Genomic DNA, 20,232 nt, shown 5'->3' with positions numbered 1-20,232 from the left:
GTCCCCTGCATCGGCAGGCGGACTCTCAACCACTGCGCCACCAGGGAAGCCCAAATCTAATAATTTTAAGGAGTGCAGTACTAGTGGCTATTTGTTACTTTTTGTTTTTAATGAAAATTTTGTGTGCGTCCTAATTTTTATATTAGTTCACACTGGACTGTCTTCAGTCCCAGGTCTCTGAATCGGTCTGATTGATATGATAACTTAATGTCAGTTACATACGGTTAAAGTTAAAATACACGACCAAGAGGTCTATATTTGAATTCCATTTGAATTTTAAAAGGAATTCAAATTGTGGAATGATATATTCAGATTCTTAAAAAGATATACATATATTTATGTAAACAGTCAAGCACACAAGAAGGAAAAAAGAAAACTGAAAAAATATAAAACTGTTTAATGATTATGAGATTTTTCTCTTGTCATATCTGCATTAGAAATTTTCTGTAGTGAATGCGTATTTCTTCTATATTTTAAGAAAATAATCTTGAACAGAAAATATACCCTAGACAAAGTAGGGGTGTGTGTGAACGTGTGTGTTATTTTTAGCTCTTGAAGCTAAAATATTCTGAGGGGGCATTGAGAATAGTACCATACTGAGAGTGAGTTAATAGCAAGGCTTGGCACACAAAAGCTAGGATTTGGATTCTTGTTATTTTTGTTTTTGCTTATTATAGCTAAGCTAAACTCCTCTCATCTGATGGTTGGTATTTTGCTTTGCTGAACAAGTGAGAGTCAAGAGATGATTAGTCCATAACAGGGGCACCAGAAAATGATGACATTGATAATTTATTGTTTGGTTTTTAATGACGAGGGAGTAATTTTAACAATAATATCTGTTATTGGTGGTGCTTTCTGAGAAACGATTATTCTAGGAACAGAATGTTGACCTAGTATCTGTTCATCTTTTTGCAGTGGCTTATTACTGGAGCAGTGCTTAACATGTGCATTTGAATTTCAGTTTTAAATCGGACACAATTAGAATAAGTGGTTTAGACCAAAACTTAGCAGTCGTTAATTATCTCTGGGTACTGTTGTCAAGTAATTTTAGTAGTACTTAAAAAATAAAATCAAAACGCTCAATTTCTAATAGATGTTTAGTTTCTACTCTTACTTTTGTCAAGATCGGTTCCTTTAAAAATAAGAAGGGTGGGGAACCTACTGCCGAAATAATGAGAAAACAGCACTATGTGGTGATGTTTCAGTACGATGATTTCTTCTGAAATGCTGTTTCTCCAATCCTTGGGGAAATTTGGCTGTGAGCATATATGCAGTTATTACATTTTTATCCACAGAATGGGCTAAAGTTGGCATCACATCCTTCATGGTAGTCAAAGGCAACACATTGATTTAATTTGTGACCGTGGGGCGGATATTTTGAATAATTTTAGTGATTTTTTTTTTTTTTTTTTTTAATGCTACATTTTCTGTTTCCTCCCCAGTTTCCTACCTTTTGTCGCTCACTACTCTTTCTGATTGAGTTCTGAGGCATCTTGTGTTGGTCGGGGAGAGTAGAATAACTGAAGGTCCAGATGGTTGTCCAAGAGGCGGCCACTCTTGTGTCCCCGGCAGGGGTGGGGGAGTGCAGGGCGGAACGTTGTCTGGGGCCAGCCTGCGGGGAAGGTCAGTCCTCTTACAGATTGACAGAAACAGAACACACCTTAGTTAGGCATGTTTGAACCCTGACTTGGAGCCGGAAAAATGTACCTTAAGAGAGCTGCGTTTGGGGGGATTTTGAATTCTTTTGGAGTAGAATTGTGATTTCTTTTTCAATTTATTTTTTAAAAATTAATTTTATTAAAGTATAGTTGATTTACGATGTTGTGTTAATTTCTGCTATACAGCAAAGTGACTCAGTTATACATACATATATATATATATATATATATATATATATATACATTCTCTTTCATATTCTTGTCCATTATGGTTTATCACAGGAGATTGAATACAGTTCCCTGTGCTATAGACAGTAGGATCTAGTTGTTTATCTATTCTGTATATGTAACGGTTTGCATCCACTAATCCTAAACGCCCAATATATCCCTCCTCCACCCTCCTCCCCCTTGGCAACCACAAGTCTGTTCTCTATGTCTGGAATTGTGATTTCTTAAAGCGCTCACCTCCCCTGTTCTATTTCCTGCTTGTGCCTCTGATATTTTTTTTTATATGAGTGTGGGCATCTCTTCTCCTAGGTCCGGGGTCACAGAGGGACAAGGGAAGAGCTGGCCGGCAAGGCATCCTTGCCAGCCGATGGGGCAGACACGTTACACTAGTTTGCATTACTTAAGGGCTTTGGGGTGGGTGTGCCTCTCTGAACAGTGCTTGCATACGTTTTCCAAAGCCATTTTTGTGTAACAGATGTTTGTTTTCTAAGTACATCCTTAAGATAATCAGAAAGGAAGAAAAAGTTCTTACATTCATCGTATCTGGAAATGGATATATATATATATTTTTAAATGCAGAGTGGACACAAATATCTACCAGGTATCTTCGAGAGCAGTTGGCCAAGATTTCTGACTTTTACCACCTGGCTTCCAGCGCGGGCGATGGCCCTGTCCCCGTGCCCCCCGACGTGGAGCAGGCAATGAGACAGTGGGAGTACAACGAGAAGCTGGCATTCCACATGTTCCAGGTAACCTTCCCACGAAACTCAAAGGCTGCTAGCATGCTTTTAAGAGGGGAGCAAATTCCTTACAGTTTAGTTTTTGGGGGGGGCTTTAAATTACATCACTATATGAACTAATACATTCAAAGAAAGCCATCTGACATATCTCACACTAAATTATATTAAAGGTAACACCTTTGCCCTGAGATGACAGCTTCCTATTATACATATTGATCGCCAGCTTTTAATGCCATTAATTGGTTTGTAATTGCGCTATTAAATGTAATCCTCCCAAGCCATTTACTTTGCAAAAATTGGAGGCATTAATTCAAAAAAACTTTTGTGCTGATGCCTCCTGTCTTATAGTAGATCTCCTTTAGAACTTAGTTATTCCAGTGAAAGGTCATCTTAATTTTGTTCAGCTGCAGTTTAAAATGCATTTGAGAGGAGGGGTAAGGGCATTGAGGAACGGCTGAACTCCCATCCTGACACGCTGATGTACATCATATTGACCAGAAGAGGGCGCTTGTGCCGTTATTTGCCTCGATTGATCTTTACTCCCGGCGTGGAGGAAGGACGAGTGTATTCATCTGGAGTTGTGTTACCAGCATAGACGTTCACGACCTGCTATCTTGATCAAAGAGGAAGGGGGTAGAAAGGATGTGTGGTTTCTAAACTTCCCCCTTTAGAACTTTAATTACAATTTCCAGGTGGTAAGCAACTTTTTCTAAGAGCTCACAGTAAGAAACTTGCCCTGTCCTTTGGGAAGTAGCATTGTTAGTTTTAAATCCGTAAAAACAACTCTTAACCAATTCTAGTTCCATTTAGCAGAAGACTACTTCGGTGCCTGCTCTGAGCTTTTATGACTTTATTTGAGCTGAGGATTAGTCTGCGTCTTTGAAAAAAGTGTCTCTCAGCATGCTTAGTATTTTTGGAAGGATTACTTTATGTATTAGGAACACTGAGATCAGTATCTCTTTTTTGGAAGCAGTTAGGTAGGTCCTAAACGGATGAATCTAACTGGGACTTTAATTTAAAAGTTCATCATATTTTAATTCACCTTATTCTGAAACATGAAACTGTCTCTAGTGTGTACCTGTGCAGGTATGCGTGTGCAGAGATAAGGGTACAGGTACATAACAAAAGCATCTTGAGGATGGACGTTATGTAGTCGTTGGAAGTCATGCTTCTGAAGATACTTTTTCTTTTGAACCTTGCATTCACCATCTCTTAATTCTTCATGCAAGGTTCCATTTTATTTATTTCTTTAACTTAAAGTTTACTTTATTGGTCTGAACATTATAAATTGCACTTTTTCTGTGGCTAAGCTTTTAACTTTTTTTGACTGTAAGCATTTAAAAAATAAAAATTAGCAAGAAGTGAACACTTTGCTATCATGTCAATGTGGTGTCACTGTAATGTTTTAAATATGGAAGCTATAATTTAGCAGTATATTTTTACACAAATCATTGATAACCATGGTAGTGGACCACTGGTGATACATAGATATGTCACAGTTGCTGGGAACAAAGTAGGACTTCATATTAACTACTAAGGTTGTTAACCAGAATGACCATAAAAGTTTAAGTGGCTTTCCCAGACAACATAGCTTTTTGTTTCTATCTTGAAGATTCTTTTATGATGTGAATCATAACACAAGGCTATAATATGACATTAAATATGTGCGTGCATAGAATGCCGTAAAGAATGTGTGTATTTATATGTACATACATAGGAAGACAATAGATGAAAATGTTAACATTGCTTATGTTAAGAGGAGCTACACCAACCCTGTGAAACATTTTGGAAATTTATGGGTATGTCGTTTTTTAGTGTAGTTATGTCAGAATATTTATACATTATTTTATTATAAATTCCTTTTATTTCTTTATGTTACAGATAATTAGGCCATTATATTGACTTTTAAGGTTATATTTCGTAGGTAGGTTCTGGTAGCTGAAATTCATTTTAGGATAGAGAAGGAGGCTACTAAGGGGCCTTGGATCTGATAGGATTTTTCAACCTCTTTTTTTGAGACGATAGTACGATGGGTGTTTTTGTTCTTTGCAATTACTACCATTGGCCAAGTTTCCTCCTATGAGTATGAGTTTATAGTATGCTGAAATCTAGCCAGGTATTTGACATGCCCTGGGAGTCTGAAAGCTTCTGAATTTTCTTTCTTGTAGGAATTAATTTTTATCAATTTAGAATGAAGCAGATATACAAAACCCAAAGAACAACAACAACAACAAAAACCCCCCTCCAATCAACCGTACAGAATAGCACCAGTTCTTTGCTTTGTTTAGAATTTAAACTTTGATCAAGGAGACCATGTTTTATTACAACAACAAAAACAATAGTAAAATTACACTTAAGCATAAAGATAAGACTGCTCTTTTTTGAATTTTAGTTGGTTTTGTTTTAACATTATTAGTGTAATTTTTCTTTGTTCATTTAAGGAAGGAATGCTAGAAAAACATGAATATTTGACGTGGATCTTGGATGTGTTAGAAAAGATCAGACCAATGGATGATGATCTTCTTAAACTCTTGTTACCACTAATGCTGCAGGTACAGTACATGTAACCATGAGCCAATTGATTTTATGGGCAAGGAACGAGTCTGATAAGAATGATGAGGTAAGCGGAGGTGGAAGAGGAAAAATTTTCTTTTTGAAATGGAAGGAGAAAAGGTCTTGATGCTCCAACACTTGAAGTGATAAGAGGCTTCTTATAAGTTGTAGCAGTCATTTGCTTGGCCACGTGTCCCTTTCAAGTATTCTTACCCACATTGATTTCCCCCCTTCTCTGAGCTGAGCAAACAGCTCTTGAAATACTGTCTCCTTGTTCACACAGATTCCTGTGGAAACAAAACAAATCGTCTGTTTGTAAGGATACAGAGGATCTTCTACATTTCTTTTGATATTCTTTGAGCCGCTGGGGGTGGGAACTTCCTATTTTCATGATTGGCCTAAGATCTGTTAAAATTTAGGCTATCTGGATGAAATTTATTTTTTAAACAAATTTCTTGGAAAGGTAGTTCATGCATTTGACAATTCCAGCAAAATATGAAAGAGTATCGAGTTGAGAAGTCATTCTCTCTCTCACCCAGTACCCTCCCAGAGACCACACCGTACTAGTGCCCTGTGTCCTCCCTGAGACGTCCGTATCTGTGCTGTCCACTCTAGTAGCCGCTAGCCAAACGTGGCTCGTGAGCCCTTGAAATGTGACAGGTTCACATTGTGATGTGTTCTTGATTTAAAGTGCGCACCAGGCTTTAGACTTGGTATGGAAAAAGGAGTGTATAATATCTCACTAATACTTTCTGTGTTGAAATGATAGCATTTTAGATTTAGGTATATTGGGCTGAATAAGATACATCATTCTGTGATTTTTTTTTTTTTTTTAATGGCTACTAGATAATTTAAAATTACATATGTGGCTTGCATTATATTTCTGTTGGACAGCACCAGTCTATGTAGTACTTTGGAAGGGTTTTGTTTGTGTTTTTGTTTGTTTTTAACGAAGGAAAGCCTGTATTACGACAACTGTCTCACCGAGCAGCCTAAGACGTGACTGAAGTCTGGTGTCCTTATACTCCTCAGTATTCAGATGAGTTTGTCCAGTCGGCCTACCTGTCCCGCCGCCTTGCCTACTTCTGTGCCCGGCGTCTTGCGTTGCTGCTTAGCGATGGCCCCAACCTCCTTGCCGCCCACTCGCCCCACATGATGATAGGGCCAAACAGCTCGGGCATCGGGGCCCCCAGTCCCGGCCCCCCCGGCCCCGGCATGAGCCCCGTGCAGCTGGCCTTCTCCGACTTTCTCTCCTGTGCACAGCACGGCCCCCTGGTTTATGGACTTAGTTGTATGTTGCAGGTAAGTCCTTGGCCCTTCCTGTTTTATGTTAACATTCAGTGCAGGAAACAACTGAGTTGGGCGTCTTTAAGATCCAAAAGGCTTACCAGGCTCTGTTCAGCTGCCAAGCATCGCTGCTTGAACATCTGGTAGCGTGTCGGCGGCTGGGCTGATGCCACCAGGAGTGAGATACAGCCTTGTCCTAGCTCTGGGAGCGCACAGGTCAGTGTGCAGGTCACATTTCTCGGGCTCCTAATGTGTCCTGCTCTTTACCAAGGGGCTTTGGGACAGGGCTGGCTACGGAGTCACGGGCTCTCCTCTGGTAGAGTTTACTGTTTTGTCCGGAAACAGACAGGCTCATACAAGGGCAGTTTCCGGGTTCTGTGACAAGGGACTGGTTGGTGGAGGGTTGTTCAGGGGGCTGAGCTGAGAAGTGGAACTTCTAGGCCAACCCAGAATTCAGGGAGGTTTTCTGAAGGAAGTGATCCTGACCAGTGCTTATACCATGGGTTTAAAGTGTTCCTGGCAGAAGGACAGCGTGGGAAAAGGCCCAGAGGGGCGATCAGTCGTCTTGTGTGCAGGTTGGTCCTAATAGAATACATAAAGTGTGAAATCTGTTGGGGGTCAGGGTGTAGAAGACCCCCGTGTGCCTTGTGGTTAGGATGTCATTGGAGGGTTTTATGTGGGGAGTGACACGGTCAGTTGTGCAGTTGGTTAGGTTGTTTTGGCCACAGCAGAGGGAAGATCTCTGGGAGTGGGGAGGTAGGGGAGAGAGAGACAAGGCAAAAAATAAGTTTGGACGACTCGAGGTAAGCTCAGTTGTGGACTCTCTTATCCCTCGTGATCTCCAAGTGGTTATGGTCAAGAGGCGGGTAGGTGTCCGATTCTGAAGACGCGGGCAGACAGGGTCAGGTGTGTGGATTCGGGCCACTCAGGGCCACTCGGCTGGTCAAGACCCCGAGAGGGGGCGGTTACCTGAAGAGTTGGTGGCGAGGGACGACCTGTGGACCCGAGCCGCGCAAGCGGTTAAGAGGTGGCAGAGGGCACGCTCACGGAGGTGGCCAGGAAGGCCTGGCCAGACTGGAGAGGGGAGAACGGCCGGAAGAGTATTGCTTGCTATAAACAGAGGTGGCGAGGATAATATTGTCATAATTCAACTGTGATGATATTAATAGCGTTTATTACGTTCTAGGCGCTGTTCTGAGCTGTAGCATAGGTTGTGTCATTTAGTTCTCAGAGCCATCCTATGGGAAAGGAGCCAATATTATTCCCGTAACAGGAGTAATGAAATGGGGGCATAGGTCACACAGCAAGTAAGTGGAGAAGCTGGAAGTCACACCCAGCCCGTACCCAGAGTCCACACTCTTAACCACCCTGCCAAGCTGCCTCTCTAGGTACTGCAGAAAGTTGCCAGAAGGAGTTGGTAGTGGGCAGTGGCCAGTGGGTTGGGGACAAGAAGATCTTACCTTCCGATGAGAAGATGGCTGAGACTGTCGTGGACAACATGGTGGTCACAGATTATCAGTGAATGGCGGGTGAGGAACCATATTCAGGTGGGTTGAGGAGCGATGGGGAGTGAGGAGAAGGAAGGATCCCTCTTCTTTTGAGAATCGTGCCCATAAAGGGAAGAGATAGAGATTCCTGCTAGGTGAGTGGAGATTTTTTTAAAAATTTTGTTTTTTGATGGACAGACTTGAACGTATTCCTAAGCTAAGGGTAAACTGGTAGAGAGCGAGTCTAAGATTAGGAGCAGAGGGGTGGGTGTTTGATGGATCAGTGCCCTGGATATTGGCAGCTTCGGAGTTCAGAACACAGGGAAGGGCCCCCTGGTGGACAGGAGATGAGAACCCCACACCCTCACGGATGGGGCGGAGGAGATCGGGGTGTGGGCCAGCGGAGACAGATGCACTGGTGGGGTTCAGGGACTGACATCATTCACATCTGCCATCTGGTTTCCACGAAGATGTCTCCTGGGCCTCAGATTCGAGTTTTTTGATAATTAATTTTGCATTTTAGAAAAGAAATATTGCATTCGTTCTCTAGGCTGATGCAGTTTGTGGTTGGGTGGCATGATAGCATCATGGTGAAGACATCTTCTTTAGCGTCATTACAGTCCTGATTTTAGCCTCTTCTCTGCCACTTAGGAACTTTAACCTTGAGGCTCTGTTTTCCCATGTGTGGATGGGGGACGGAGACAGTTCTTACACTGTCCTTTCCAGGACAGTGTTGAGCACAGAGTGAGTGCTTAGTTAAATGGGAGCTATACTCTTTAGTCCACAGTTAGGAGGCAGCAGGATTAGCATAGTGGTTCCAAGCCTGTGTGCTGAAATCACCTCGGGCCGGCTGCTCATCTCCTCTGTGGCTCGTATTCCTCTTTGGTGCAGTTGGGGCATACCACTCCCTGCCTCGTGAGGTTGTTGTGATGTATAATACGATGGTCGTAGAAAGTGCAAGCAGGGTTGAGTGAAAAATGTCTGCAGGGGTCCAAGGTTGGGGTAGGCAAGCTACAAGCTGTAGGCCAAGTCCAGCCTATAAACTAAGAATAGATTTTACATTTCAGTGCATTATTGAAACAAAAAGGAAGAGTATGCGACAGGGACTATAGGTAGCCTGAAAGGTTTAAAACATTTACTAACTGGCTTTTTATAGAAGAAGTTTGCCACCCCCCATCCAGGTTTACTGCCTGCCCAGCATTTATGAGGCTACTTATCGCACCGTTATCTGAGAGATTTAAAAAAAAAAAAAAAATCTTTTTAGCTTTTACAACCTTAGAAATTACATATTCTAATTCCATTTCATTTTTTTTAATTGCATGAAATAAATTGAAGTGACAATTTTAAAATGACGATTATTGCATTTTTTATTAAGTTTCCTAGGTTTTAGATTATGACATTCCTCAGTTTCTCAATAGGTGTATTTCCTCCTATTCAAAAGAATACTTCTGTCTTAGGGTTTTGTCTCATCACTTGAAAAGTTGAGAATGGGGTAAGACATTCATATTTTAAACTCACTGGTTGGAAACTGTAATTTGCTTATGACCCTTAAGCTGTTGTGATACTTTTCTCCTTCCTCTAAACGTCTGGATTTTCCTCCTTTGTTTCTAGACTGTTACTCTCTGTTGCCCAAGTGCCTTGGTGTGGAACTACTCCACAAATGACAATAAGAGCGCGAACCCGGGCTCGCCCCTGGATCTGCTGCAGGTGGCCCCCTCCAGCCTCCCCATGCCGGGCGGGAACACGGCTTTCAACCAGCAGGTAGACTTGCTGTTACAGTGGTTTGTTGGGTGTTTTCATTCTCGGGAGGCATCACAGCACAGTGGGCTAAGCCTGGATTGCGGCAAGCTCAGGTTCTTGGGGGCCGTTCCCAGCTCTGTCCCCATCTCTCCAGGTGACCTTGGGGAAGTCAGTAGCCCCGCTGAACTGCAGAACTTTGTCACGTTGCTCCTTTTCTTCTCACCCTCTCGCTGGGCTGTTCTTGTGGACACTTCTGCCCCCCAGACAGTAATTACGGTGGTGGTTCTCATACGTGACCACGACACCCAGAGTTAGTAGTCTGTTTATTAGTATAGTCATACGCGATAGAGTTAGGAGTCTGGATATTTAGTGACTATTCTATGTTTTTATTAGTGCTGGGTTATTTGGCTCAAAGACTGAAGAAACTTGAACCACAGGACCATGACAAATATTTAGAACAAGAGCTCTGTTTTGTTTTGTTTTGTTTTGTTTTAAACCAAGCAGTTTTCTTAAATTGATAAAGCGTGGCTAGTTGCTTTCATACACAGAAGAATGGCCCAAAGATGGTATTTTAGAACTTTTACCTTTCTGTCTGATGTCCTGAAAATATTGCACTTGTAAAGATTTTTTTGGCAAGCATTTATTTTTGTGAGTGTTTATTATCAAAAACTGGCATTGAATCAGCACTTGTAAATTTTAAAATGCACTTCTTGGGCAGCAGGCTGAATTTCCTACAATGCAATCGAGATTGTAGCTCACTGGAGGATGCTCTGCTCGTGTGGAAAAACCTGACATGATTTAGACAGCCATTGTGGCTTTCCAAGCACAAGTTAATTGGAAGTGATTATCTTTCAGGTTCGGGCAAGGATTTATGAGGTAGAACAGCAGATAAAACAAAGAGGCCGTGCGGTGGAAGTTCGGTGGTCTTTTGACAAGTGCCAGGAGTCAACAGCAGGTACAGAACACAACAGGAGAAGGAGTGCTTTGGAACGCTGGACTTTTCGCTGTGTTTCTGATTCTTGTAAATCAGTCCTCATTCTGAATAAGGATGCTTTTGGACTTAGCCCCCTCGTGCATTTTGAGGACGTTCTTCCGTCTGCGCCCTTTAGATCCTGCCTGTCTAGAATGTCAGGTTTGATTCTGTTGGCAATTCTTTTATGCTGAGAATGATAATGTCTTAAAATTCCCTTTGTCCCACATAATGATGACTTTGTACTATGCGATTCTGGCTTTGTTTGGCCCCTCTTAACTGCATGCTTAATTTCTGCACCTAGGGGTGACCATTAGTCGGGTTTTGCACACGTTGGAGGTGTTGGATCGACACTGTTTTGACCGAACTGATTCCAGCAATTCAATGGAGACACTTTATCATAAGATTTTCTGGGCAAACCAAAACAAAGATAACCAAGAGGTAGAGTTAATATTTCTTTTCTTCTTTTCACCTTTTATTTTCTTAGCATGTTTTCTTTTTTTTTTTATTCACTAAATTCTGGCAGAGCCTTTTCTGTGAAGTGTAATATCTTATGAAGGCGTCTACACCCTGAAATCATTCTATTGTTGGACTACAAGAACTCACCATTATTAAAATGAACTGTCCGCTGGCCTGGTCTATCTAAGTATATTGGTTGAAAAGATTTTTCTTAGCCCTTTTATCATCACTCCCCATCATTTTAGTTTTGGCAGAATATCCTTCATCTAGTGATTCGATTTTATATAATGGTTTGGTTTTAATTTAAGGGGAAAGTGTTCTAATATTTAGCGTGTCAGAGAGCAGTGAATGAATCCTTGTGGTCACGGTCTTTGAAAAATCTGTAGACAATGTATTTAGACAGGATTCTCCAGAGAAACAGAACCAATGGGGGAAAATTATATATATATATATATATATATATATAAAAATATAAAAGCAAGGGAGAAGTTTATTTATTTTAAGGAATTGGCTCACGTGATTGTAGGGGTTGGCAAGTCTGAAATGTGAAGGGTAGGCCAGTAGGCTGGAGACCCAGGGAACCTTTTCTTTCTTTTTTTTTTTTTTTTTTTTTCCTCTTAAGGCCTATAAAAAAAATATAAAAGCAAGGGAGAAGTTTATTTATTTTAAGGAATTGGCTCACGTGATTGTAGGGGTTGGCAAGTCTGAAATGTGAAGGGTAGGCCAGTAGGCTGGAGACCCAGGGAACCTTTTCTTTCTTTTTTTTTTTTTTTTTTTCCTCTTAAGGCCTTCAACTGATTGGATGAGGCCCACCCACATTATGGAGAATAATCTGCTTTACTCAGAGTTTACTGATTTAAACGTTATTCACGTTTTATTAAAAAAAAAACAAACAAAAAACCTTCACAGTACCATCCAGACTGGAGTTTGACCAGAAAACTGGGAACCATAGCCTAGCCAAGTTGACACATAAAATTAAGCATCACAGACAATTTTTATTTTATGCTTTCCTAGCAGTGTCTCATTATTGAGCTGCTCTATTAAGACAGAATTTTCAGTAATGTTTTCTCAACCTTATTTTGGGAGAAATAAAAATTTTCTCTTCCCTTTACAATGGAAAGCATGTATGGTATATCCAAGTTGTGGAGGCATGAGGAATGCAGAGGTAAGTTTAAGCACATGGTACCCATCTTGAAGGAACACTTAGTTTAACTTAATTGTTTGGAGTATAGTTGATTTACAATATTAGACTCAGGTATACAGTATAGTGATTCAGTATTTTTATGCATTATACTCTATTTAAAGTTATTACAAAATAATGGCTATATTTCCCTGTGCTGTGTGAAGGAACACTGTATAGTTAACTGATTATAAATATCTTTGATTTTCATACTCGCCCTTGAGAACGCATAGGTGGAAAGAAGAGATAAAACAACAACCAAAAACCTTTCCTTATCCTACCTTCATGTGAACCTGATGTGAATTTGTTCCAGGCTATTCTTCTTTTTAAAATAATTTGTGGGCTTCCCTGGTGACGCAGTGGTTGAGAGTCCGCCTGCCGATGCAGGGGACGCGGGTTCGTGCCCCGGGCCGGGAAGACCCCACATGCAGCGGGGCGGCTGGGCCCGTGAGCCATGGCCGCTGCGCCTGCGCGTCCGGAGCCTGTGCTCCGCAACCGGAGAGGCCACAACAGCTGGGCCCGTGAGCCGTGGCCGCTGAGCCTGCGCGTCCGGAGCCTGTGCTCCGCAACGGGAGAGGCCACAGCGGTGAGAGGCCCGCGTACCGCAAAAAAAAAAAAAAAAGAAAATAATTTGTAAGTCAGCACCTTGCATCTCAAAGATAAGGTTCAAGACCGTTGATGCCAAGGAGGAGGTCAGGATGTTGAGAGTGAGGTGCAGACCATGTGTGTTTTCTAACTCCTTGTGAGCGAGTCTCAGTAGAGATGCCTCAGTATCTCTGTGCAGCTCACTGATGATAAGTCTACCTAATTCTCTGCTTCCTGGTGCAGGTTAGAGTGTCGCTGTGTCCTTTTGGGACAGAGACCTGAAAGTCTCTCTGTTTGTAATAAAGACTTTTTATTAGGTAAAAGGCCTCAACAGTACTAAGACTTTTTTTAATACCTAGCGGTGAGCTATCTGGAAGGATAGCAGGGACACCTGAAATTCAAGGTGTCCTTTGGGATCGCTGAGCTCTCTACCCCGGTGTTGAGTCAAGACGGCATGGTTCCCTGGTGGGAGTTTTACCAAAATCCCTAACGTTTACTTATTCTAGATTTGCGCTACGTGGCTTTCCATTCAGTATAGCGTGAGATGTGGTGGGCTGCTGTGTATGGGACCCCGAGAGGGTGGAGCCCAGGTGACCGGGAAAGGGGCTGTCCTCTCCGAACAGGGCAGCCTATCTTGGCTTCTGCTGGGTTTTGTAGACCCACTGTTGCCTGATCGTCCCGTGTTTCGGGAGAACCTGGATGTGGGGATCTGTATGTAAACTCTCCCAATCTTAAACCACTCTGCCGGCCAAGCCGTATGTCTCGTGGGCCGTGTTTGCTCAGCTGCCTGTCACTTTCCAGCTCCTGCTACGTATTTTATGCAACACTGACTCGGGTAGCTTCCTGTTCGGTGTCTTAGAACCGCTTGTGCTGTGCGTGCTAGAGATGGAGGAGCCTGATACCCAGGCGAGGGGGTTCCTTTGGGGCCGCGAGGACCTCCTGATTCCGAGCCCTGCCTGAGTCTGTCACGTGTGACCCACAGGCAGGGGTTGCGTCGCTGACCTCACCTCTGAGCAGCAGAGTCGGAAGGTGCCCCCTTCAACTTCCAGAGCCCCCAGACCGCTTCCTTCCGCTTGGCTTCTCCCCTCGTTTGTGTCGGGCTTGGGGGGGAGAAGCAGCTGCAGCTGCGTCTTGGGGTGCCCTGAGGACATGGATAGAAGGGAGAGTCAAAAGGAGGCCTTTTCCCTTCTCTCTGTGGTGCCCGAGGAAGCAGACTTTCTCCTGAGTGATGACAAGGCCAGACCATCTGCAGTGGCCGAAGCTGGTCGGAACAGCGGCAGATGTGCATTTCCTCTTCCCCTGCTGTTAAATCCAGCTCCCTGGGCAGGTGTGATGAGTTCACATGGGTGTTTTTGAATGGAGGGTCCAGAACGGGCCTTCTTCCAGCTCTGGTCCGGGCTAGCTCCGCATCAGTGCGGCTGCAGGACTCTACCCACGAGGCAAAAGCTCCGTGTCTTTTCTGTCATGGCTGTGCTTGTTCCGTGTCTCTTCCTGTGAGCCGAGGGCTGCACAGCCCCAGGGCAGTGTTCCTCCTCCTCACCGGCTCGCCACCAGCCTCCAGCACCGCGCCAAGGCCCAGCAAGCCCTCGGGAGATGTTTAATTGGTTTTTCGGGTGCTCGTAAAAAGGCTGCTGGCACTGTGAACAGGAAGCGGCAACCCCTCTGAAAGATTTGGCTGGGAAGGCTCGGGGTGAGGGCAGTGATGAGGTCTATTTAGTATGTCGGTTTTACCGGTGGCTCAGGTTCAGACGCACAGAGGTACGTGCGGGTGCAGGTGGGAGGGCGGCTGACAGGAGAGCTCTCAGCTGGCGAGTCAGCAGGTTAGCGCATGTACTTGGTGGCCTCACGGACAGTTCACTTAGCTTGATGAGTCTCAGTTTCTTCATTTGTAAAGTGGGCATATTCTGTCTGCTGATGATGGGAAATGGCACGAAGCCATATGGGTGAAACGTTTCAATATTTATAGCTTGTAAATGGGTACTCAGTAAACACTAGCTACTGTCCTTCCTGACTGATGGATTTAGGGAGACCGTGAGAGAGAGATGGAAGGAATATGATCCCTTGGGACTTGCGTGGAGAGAGAGAGAGAGAGAGAGAGAGAGAGAGACAGAGACAGAGACAGAGACAGAGAGACAGACAGACAGACACACACACACACACACAACTCTACCTGTTGCACAGACACACACACACACACACAACTCTACCTGTTGCACAGTCTGCTAATCCATAAAGCACAGCCTGGATCTATCAGGCTTTTTACGTCCTCAGATTCTCACGAAGGCTCTGCCCTCAGCGGGGAAGCAGTTGGGTGGGGTTGGCTCGCCCTGGTGAGGTGGCCGAGTACCGTGTTGTCAGAGAGATCGCGCTCGTTTCAATGCTTCGGGTGTTTTTGTGTGTGTGTGTGTGTGTGTGTGTTTTTAATGTTTAAGAAAAAGTCACCTTTTAAAACCGGGACTCAAGATAGGAGGGTCAGATGAGGCTTAAAAGTCAAGCAAACTAGGAAAACACGCACGTATGGCTTCCCGTTAAGGTGCCGTGTGCTGAAGTGTTACAACAGTTATTGTGAGTCTTGATCGTGGCCCAGCCGGAGCTTATTGTGCCTCAGAAGTTACCCACTTTCCTACTGGACACCCAAAGGAAGAAGCGTTGCTCATCTTTTACAGTTACTGGTTTCTTCTTTCTTAAACTAAATCTATTGGTACAAGGGCAGTTATATTAATATAGCTGCAGGAGAAAGTGGCGTGTCCAGACGCCTAGACTTTGCTGCTATTGAGGAGGGCCAGTAATGAATCCATTTAGATGGGGGTGGGCCTCTCGGTTTGTGTGTGTGTTTTTTTCCCTTCTTCAGCCTTTTCTTGAGTACTTCTTTGCTGCTAGGCCCTGTTGTAAGAAATTTTCCACGGTTGATGAGACACATGTTTAAAAAATTTTTTTTTTTTATTCTTCTATTTTACAGATGAGGAAATGAAGGCTTAGAGAGGTTGAGTAAATAGCCTAAGCTCATACCCGACTCTTTGGTGGGCGAGTAGGGATTGGAGTCCTAAATGGTTCCAGAACAACATTCTTGACTAGTACATTCTATTTCTTGTGCTGCTTCTTTAAAAAGTCATTTTATTTTAGGTACCTGTAGCTGAACAAACAAGTGTCAGATGTAATTTTGGAAGAAGGAGGGAAAAACCTTTATAATTGCCGTGAACAGTTTCCACATTGATCTGGGCATACTGATTTGCGGTAATAACCTCTAACTGATTTTTAAAAGCGTGGCAATTTGAATGTAGTATTTACCTTAGAAAATCTTCAAGTTGAGAGATCTGGCCTTTGTAGGATATCAGAACCTTGAGGCCAGTTCAGACCTGGATTTGGATCCTGGCTTTGTTGTAGAGTAGCTGGATGGGGCCCCAGACTGGTTACTTACCTCCCTCAGTGTCATTCTCTCTGTACGATGACCTTACTAATAGGATCCACTTCATATGGTGGCATATGGTAAACGCCTAGTAAATGTCAATTGTTCTGTTCTTGGCTGGGCAACTTTGGATGTCAAGTGATTTGAACCTAGCAGCATGTTTTAGAAATTTATGTTTCCCTTCTTCTCATCTGTATATTTCTTTCACTCGTCGCAAGAGGAAAGCAGTAAAGTTTATTGTACCATACAGTGATGACTTTTGGAAATTAAGTCTAGTGTTTTAGTTATTTTCAGTTTGAGAGACATGGCACTTTTCATGGACTTGGAGGGATTTACTTCGTGACTCTAATTCATCTCATAAATGACTGCTGTTATCATGCAATTATGTATTTCTCAAAACTGTTTTCTTTTTCATATTATTATTATTTAAATGTTGATGATTTAACTGAGGGATAACAAATTAATTTTTTGGCAGAGGGCAAATTAATGACAGTCGATTTAAATACTCAGCAATTGTTTTAATTCTCTTATCTTCCTCCTGTCTTCTCAGAACTTGGAGTTGTACTATTTTTAACTGCTGCATTGAAGAGAAAAAAAAAAGGGAAGTCTTTTTTGCTTTCGTGGTGTGTGTTTTGTTTCTCACATGTCACAAGACCTAAAGACTAGCAACATTGATTCTAAGGTTGTGAGACCAGGAAACTGCCCTTTCCCTCATCAAAAATCAGCTGTCTCAAAATATCTTTTGGAAATGGACACATGGAAACATTCATATGTGTAAAGATTTTTAAAAAATGAATGCATATTTATATTTAAATAATAAATCTTCTGAGTGTGTGGTTAATAATCTTATTAGGCTTATTGCCTTATATGGTGATTCTGACTGTTAGAAAAATACTGTTCCTGACTGTGTACAACAGGCTTACGCTCTATTAGCAGTTCAGACCAATTGTTACCTTACGCAATTCTTGAAATTCATCCAGATCTCCATAATGTGCTTCAGGTTGCAAACCATGTGACTTGCTAATATCACTGCTCTATGTATTATTCCATATTATTTATTGGTGCTGTAATAGGAATAATGTTTTTGTCCAGATATGACCATTTTGTTTAATGTTGACTAAGAGTGATTAATTACGTTTGTAAACATGTCCGTTTAGTCTCAGATTAAAAAGCTATTGAAGAGCTTTATTCAGTGTCTGATCTCAAGTCCTTTTTGTTTGCTGTTGCTTACAGTAATGAGTCATTGATTTTTTTCCCCCATCCCTTTTATGGTACTGTTTTATAATATATATTAAGAAATTTCTTATTTTAAAATAGCAAACAACCTCACCAAGTACCTTCTAAATTTCTGAAGGAAACCTGCTTCTCAGGTGTAGTTGCCAATTATTTTTTCTTCTTTGTTTGTTAAAGAATAGACCTGTGGGTAGTTTCTAGAGATCATTAGGTTATTGAGTGATTGAATAAGAAATGAATTAGACTTAATCTATTTAAATAGTTTGTGCCTGCCCTCTCCTAGGAAAGAAAAATGTAACAAATCCCCCTTATGATGAGAATCTTGCTTTGCATCTGGAGTATCTTTATTATAGATATAGGTAGCGCCATTAATGTTGTTGATTTGCAGCGGAGTTAATCATGATTTCAGTATTTTGCCACTATGGGTGGGTCCCACGTTCATGAGGCCAGATGACAGTGCTGGTAGTCGAAGGACCTTACTGGTTTTTGAATTTTGGGTCCATCCATCCTCTCTCACTTGTTTTCATTATAGAAGTTATTTCTTCTTGTGATTTTTTTTAAACATCTTTATTGGAGTATAATTGCTTTACAATGGTATGTTTGTTTCTGCTGCGTAACAAAGTGAATCAGCTCTACATATACATGTACACACATATATATATATATATATATATATATATATATATATATGCTGCCAAAGCGAGCACTCTTCTTGTGATTTCTATACACATAGCACATGAATACATTTTTGATATCAAGAAGTCCCTTTCAGCCCACAACTTGGACCCCCTGTCCCCCCCTTCTGCCCAGAAGGGGGGGCATTTTGGCACGTGTCCCCGCTGTGGAGGCAGATAGCTTAGATTTGACTCTTAGGTCTGTGACCTAGTATCTTTGAGACGTTTAACCAGTTATTTAACCTTTGGCCTCAGTTTGCTCAACAATCATAGGATTGTTGTGAAAGCATTAGAGCAGGGCAGACCGTATAACAAACACTCGTTATATACACAAGCAGTAACCACTGTGCATTTTGGTCCATATCCTTTGTATACTTTCCTGGGCATTTATGTACTTGTATGTGAACACTTAACAACTAGGTTGGGGGACATAAATGGGATTGCTTCCTACAAAATATTCTGCGGGGTTTTTTTGTTTTAGTTTTTGTTTTTTTTTCATGACTGCTTAGTGTTTTCATCACTTTTTAGTTGTCTGTTTTCTTCTAGTCATGATGTTTTTCAATTCTTTGGGTTGCTGGGAGGAGAAAATCATTTTAGGCACACTGTAGTAATCTTGCCATATCCATTCAAGTATTTATGTTTCTTTCCATTGGCTCAGTCTTTCAGAATGATGCTAAATAAAGGTTTTGTGGCCAGCATCCATCCTTGACTCATTAAGTTAGGAATGGGAATGTTTCTAGTGTTTTATACTTAATCAACTGTTAGATTAAATCAGTTATTTTTCCTTTTTTTTAAATGAGTAAGTTCATTTATTTATTTATTTATCTGTCTATCTTTGGCTGCATTGGGTCTTCGTTGCTGTGTGCGGGCTTTCTCTAGTTGCGGCGAGCGGGGGTTACTCTTTGTTGCGGTGCACAGGCTTCTCATTGCGGTGGCTTCTCTTGTGGCGGAGCATGGGCTCTAGGTGTGTGGGCTTCAGTAGTTGTGGCTCACAGGCTCTAGAGTGCAGGTTCAGTAGTTGTGGCGCACGGGCTTAGTTGCTCCGCGGGCATGTGGGATCTTCCCAGACCAGGGCTCAAACCTGTGTCCCCTGCGTTGGCAGGTGGATTCTTAACCACTGTGCCACCAGGGAAGTCCCCTAGTTTTCCATATTAAGTAAGTGCATGTGTGTGTCAGGGGAGGGGAACAAATCGTAAATCCCCCCCCCCCCACCATCCACCTTGTTTTTACCTTTGGTTTCATGTAACACTGTATTATTGCTTTTACTCTTTGATTAATGATATCTATTGAATCTACTATGTGCCAGGCACTGTGGTAGATACTGAAAATAAAACCATGGAAAAGACAGATCCCTGCCTTGTACAAGCATCTGATCTAGCAAGTGTCAGAGGAGGAATGAAGTCTTTGGTAATTCACTCCTGTGGTTTCACTTTCTGCATGTCAATTAGATTAGAGGTCTGGGTCATCCCTAGAGAGGTACAAGTCAGGGCCAGAAACAGCGGGGAGCAGTGGTTGGTTGGAGTGGGCTGGGAGGCAGGCTTCCTGGGGTGCATGTGAGCCCCTTGGGGGACTTCCGTGTAATCATGATGCTCCTTGTGCTTCCACTGATCTTGATTCACCCATGATGGGAACAACAGCAAAAATTAGCTGTCCCGGTCCTGCTACTTTTGATCTCTGTGCCCTGGGCCATCTCACTTAACTTCTGAACCTGTTTTCTCACCTGTAAAATGGGAATCACAGCACCTCCTTAAAGTTTGTTGTTGAGATTAGAGATGATGTATGTAAAACACCCAGTATCTGCTCAGTAAATATTTTCAGTTATTACTACTGCTATCACTGTGGTTGAAAAGTTACAGTTGTTAATATTATTATTGCCATGATTACATTTTAATTTCTGTCAGGGCTAGACGCCACATTTCTTTCTTTTTTTTTTTTTTTAATTTATTTATTTATGGCTGCGTTGGGTCTTCGTTGCTGTGCGTGGGCTTTCTCTAGTTGCGGCGAGCGGGGGCTACTCTTTGTTGCGGTGCGC

At 42.4% G+C, this 20,232-nt stretch overlaps 1 protein-coding gene across 1 annotated transcript in view; it reads left to right on the top strand.

Moving 5' to 3' along the window:
• Positions 1 to 20,232, top strand: part of MED12L (mediator complex subunit 12L) — a 316,215-nt gene that overhangs the window by 62,562 nt on the left and 233,421 nt on the right. Inside the window, exons 7-12 of the mRNA XM_024131828.2 lie at positions 2,466 to 2,635; positions 5,068 to 5,178; positions 6,212 to 6,481; positions 9,565 to 9,714; positions 10,549 to 10,648; positions 10,968 to 11,104. Coding sequence (XP_023987596.1) covers positions 2,466 to 2,635; positions 5,068 to 5,178; positions 6,212 to 6,481; positions 9,565 to 9,714; positions 10,549 to 10,648; positions 10,968 to 11,104 — 938 coding nt within the window. The remainder of the gene's footprint in view (positions 1 to 2,465; positions 2,636 to 5,067; positions 5,179 to 6,211; positions 6,482 to 9,564; positions 9,715 to 10,548; positions 10,649 to 10,967; positions 11,105 to 20,232) is intronic.

The sequence above is a fragment of the Physeter macrocephalus genome, chromosome 1 (genome assembly GCF_002837175.3).
Source record: "Physeter macrocephalus isolate SW-GA chromosome 1, ASM283717v5, whole genome shotgun sequence".
Taxonomy (NCBI): domain Eukaryota; kingdom Metazoa; phylum Chordata; class Mammalia; order Artiodactyla; family Physeteridae; genus Physeter; species Physeter macrocephalus.
This window is presented reverse-complemented; position numbering and strand designations above follow the sequence as displayed.